Source organism: Lactuca serriola, chromosome 4, assembly GCF_051521515.1.
Source record: "Lactuca serriola cultivar US96UC23 chromosome 4, Lser_US96UC23_V15, whole genome shotgun sequence".
Lineage (NCBI taxonomy): Eukaryota > Viridiplantae > Streptophyta > Magnoliopsida > Asterales > Asteraceae > Lactuca > Lactuca serriola.
In genome coordinates, this window is record NC_136411.1 from 313,571,568 (window position 1) to 313,575,627 (window position 4,060).

The window sequence follows — 4,060 nt, forward strand, 5'->3', positions numbered from 1 at the left end:
TTTAGGGTTTTTGTCGGATGTATGTTTAACTTAAAATGGCAACCGAGTATTTGGTTTGGTTTGATTACTATGTTTGGCTTAAAATGGTAACGAGGTATTTGGTTTGGTTTGGTTTGGGGAGTTGTTGAAAGTAAATATCTCTAATTAATCCATGCTGATCTGGCACCGAGTGGACTCAGTAACAATTCTGTGTTGACTTATAAGTTTAGTTGGCATATCACGAGGCGGGGTTACCTCCTAATATAGGTAAAGATACCTTTTAAGAAGGTAAAACATAACTTCATGTTCTTAAAATGCTAAAAATAGTCATGAATAACCTTTTAAACCAATATACTAACCATTGTCGAGGTATACTAATAATAACCCAATAAAATGAAATAAAATATACATAAAATATAAAATATACGGTATAAAATAGATAAAAGGAAAAAGCATGTTGGATTCCTCCGGTCTACACCTACAAAGGCAGTGTGCCCTTTCCCATATCTCCGCCATTCTCCGCCGCTATGACCGGTTCCTCCGTTTCTTCTCGCAAGGTATCTCCTCCTCCCTCTCTATGTATACATCTCTATTACTATTCGTATGTATACATACATATACCTTTGTCTATACGCCTTGATTAATTTTTCAAACACTTCGATTTCGATTGATTGCGTGTATATCTGTTGATTATCATCATCTTTTGAGTAGTTTGATGTCGATTGATTAGGTTCTAAGCAAAATTGCTACCAACAGACTTCAAAAGGAGCTGACGGAGTGGCAGATCAATCCTCCCTCTGGATTTACACACAAAGTCACCGACAATCTTCAACGGTTTCTCAAATTTTCATTCACAAATTCTCTTTATTTCGTTCTGTCTATTTCCAATTTCACCGTTTTCCCCAATTACAATTTCTCAAAAAGAGATCAAAGGGAATACTGATCTCCCTCTTCTGAGATTAAATCACTTCAGTCCTTTCCAATCTAGGGTTTTCTGAAATTCAGACACTCCAAATTGTATGACGCCTCATACAATTCGTTAAAATTCTGAATGAATCATGATGTTTTTTACATTCGTTGTTTACAGGTGGGTGATTGAAGTGTATGGAGCTCAAGGAACTATCTATGCTAATGAAAAATACCAACTCCAAGTTGATTTTCCCGAGAATTATCCCATGGAAGCACCTCAGGTGGATAAACATTAAACAAACATTAAACAATGAATTCAATTTCTATATTCTAAGTATCTTTATCATCAATTCATCATACCTTTTCAATTCTTGCTCATTATCTGTTTGATGAAATGACTCAGGTGATATTTTTGCATCCTGCTCCTCTTCATCCTCACATCTACAGCAATGGCCATATTTGTTTAGGTATGTAAACTTTCATAAGCTCTTCTTTTCTGTATTATTGAAAAGTTTATATTTTTATTTTTGAGTTATAAATATTTTTTATTGGTTTATTTATTTTGTAGATATTCTATATGATTCATGGTCACCAGCCATGACTGTTGGTTCTATCTGCATCAGCATTCTCTCCATGCTATCAAGTTCACCAGCCAAGGTTTTATTCTCTCTTAACATTTATTTATTATAATTTATTTCATGTTACTTTCATTTTTTCTTTCTACTTTCAGTTTTTATTTTTCATATTAAGACATTGTACTTTGAAAATCTACTTAATTGGGTGGATTTTCTAAAGTGGAATGATTTAATTGGAAGATTTTTGTTTTTCATTTAATGCTAAAAAAACAAAGTCCAAAAAACCCTTCATGACAGTATTATTTTGTAATGTATAAATAGATTTGATTTTAAAACTTGCTAAATAAGGAAATATTACAATTTCCTTGAACATCTTGAAATAGAAAAATGATATGCTATAGTGAATTGTACTAAAAGCCTCTTTCTTTTGTTTTCCGAATGAACTATTTGAATGCGAGTAAATGACCGTTTTACCCTTTTTGTTCAAAAACAAATACAAACGTTACCCAATTATCACGTCCCATTTGAAAAGAAACAAAACTGAATTTTCAAATTATGCTTTTGTATGTATACACAAAGTTTGTTTTTTTTTTCCGTATAAACTCTCTGAATGTGAGTAAATGACCATTTTACCCTTCTGTTTAAAAAATTTACAAACGAACCCAATTAGCACACACACCAATGCAATATGGGGAAATCCTAAGTCATTCTTTCAAATTACATTATACGATGTATACACAAAGTTTGTTTAACGTGACTAAATGACCATTTTACCCTTGTGGTTGCAGGAACGCCCTGAAGATAATGATCGCTATGTGAAGAACTGTAGAAATGGTAGATCTCCTAAAGAGACTAGATGGTGGTTCCATGATGATAAAGTTTAAAAAAAGAAAATGAAATTGCTTTTTATTTAAGCATTAAAAAAAATGGAGAACAAACAATGTGCAACTCGCAAGTCTCATATTTGTATAAAAAAGAGCAAATTTTCTTGTTTGTTTGCTCAAAAAATTGTAAGGATTTGAATGAATTATGTTTCTTAAACGGTTTATATATCTAACTCTTCAATACAACAAACCAAGTATCTTCTCAATTTGTTCAAATATTGTCTTAAATAATGACTTTAGTTTGATTCAATGATTTGGTTCACATATGATAAAAAAATTGACTTTTTTTTTTTTTTTTTTTTTTTTTTTTTTTTTATAATTGTAACATAATTTACTCTCATTACCGATATTCACAACCTTTTTTTAATAACATACTTACATTATGTTACGAATATATTTGCTATTATGTGTTGTATATTGTTATTATCAGTAAAAAAATAAAAAAAACATTAATGTATGTTGTTATGGGTTAGGAAATGAAAGTAAATTGCTATTATGGGAAAAAATAAAGTATGTTGCCTATATTAGTAAAAGGAATAAAGTTTGTTGCTATTTCTTGCTACTTACCATTTTTATATATAATATTTGCGTAAATGTTGTGTATATGATGTTTTGAATGGTTTATCCTTGGAATTGAGTATGTATTGTGTACACTAAGAGAATATATTTTGGTTGGAAAAATATTAGTTTGAACTAATAAATATATGAAAATAATTAATATAATGAGAATGAGATTTAGTTGGATGTTATTGAGGTTGAAAGTGTGTAAGTTATTATGATCATTGGAAACCAAGAAACATTATTTGTTTGTGAAAAGCATATACAGAGAGAGAAAGATAAGGACCAATTTTGTAGAAAGAGAAAACGAAGTCGTATACTATATTTATATTTATGTTACAAATATATTTCCGCAATAAGAAAACTATTTTCAAGATTTCCTCGATAACTAAACTATTATTGCACAATGGAAGCTTATTTCCTCGATAACTAAGAGCATCTCCAATGGTTGAGGTATGTTATAGCTTAAAATTAATGTCACCTCATTATTCTATTAACTTTAACCTCTAAATAAATGGTTTCTCCAATGGTTAACCTCTTCCATTAGATTTTTTTTTTAAATTTAACTAATTTATCCTTATCTATTTAAGATGTTCTATATAACCCCCTCAATTTAGTTAGTCATTTTTAAACACATATTATATTAAACATATTTTTATAATACCTCTAAAAGTTCGTAAAATGTCACAAAATATTTCATAGATAAATTATATAAAGTGACAAATCAAATTAACTACTAAATAAATAAATAAATTGAAAACTAAAATATAATAAAGGGGTAAATTAAAATATTAATAGAATATGAGGGGGTAAAATATACAAGATGTTAAACTATATTGACCACTCAATATATATTGAGAGGTGAATAAATATAAACAAAAAAATGGCATGCTCCAATAGCAATAAATGCTCATTTATAAAAAAATCAATAGTAATAAGCTTTAAAAAAAACTTCCATCGGAGATGCTCCAAACTATCTTTATTAATATTTGCTTTATGTTTTTTTTTATCATTTATTATCATTGGAGCTAAGTGTTTTTTTATTTTTTTTATATCGATCACTCAATAAATATTGAGTAGTTAATATTCTTTCATGTGTAATATATTTAACCATTTTCATCTTCTAATCATATTTTTTTACCCTTTAATTATATT

At 28.8% G+C, this 4,060-nt stretch overlaps 1 protein-coding gene across 1 annotated transcript; it reads left to right on the top strand.

The window, feature by feature from the left end:
• Positions 1-419: 419 nt before the first annotated feature.
• Positions 420-2,563, top strand: LOC145097291 (putative ubiquitin-conjugating enzyme E2 16). Its single transcript, XM_079034828.1, has 6 exons — positions 420-536; positions 710-813; positions 1,067-1,169; positions 1,292-1,355; positions 1,457-1,545; positions 2,252-2,563. The coding sequence occupies exons 1-6, from the start codon at positions 507-509 to the stop codon at positions 2,345-2,347; spliced, it is 486 nt and encodes a 161-aa protein (XP_078890954.1). The 5' UTR covers positions 420-506; the 3' UTR covers positions 2,348-2,563.
• The last annotated feature ends 1,497 nt before the right edge of the window (positions 2,564-4,060 follow it).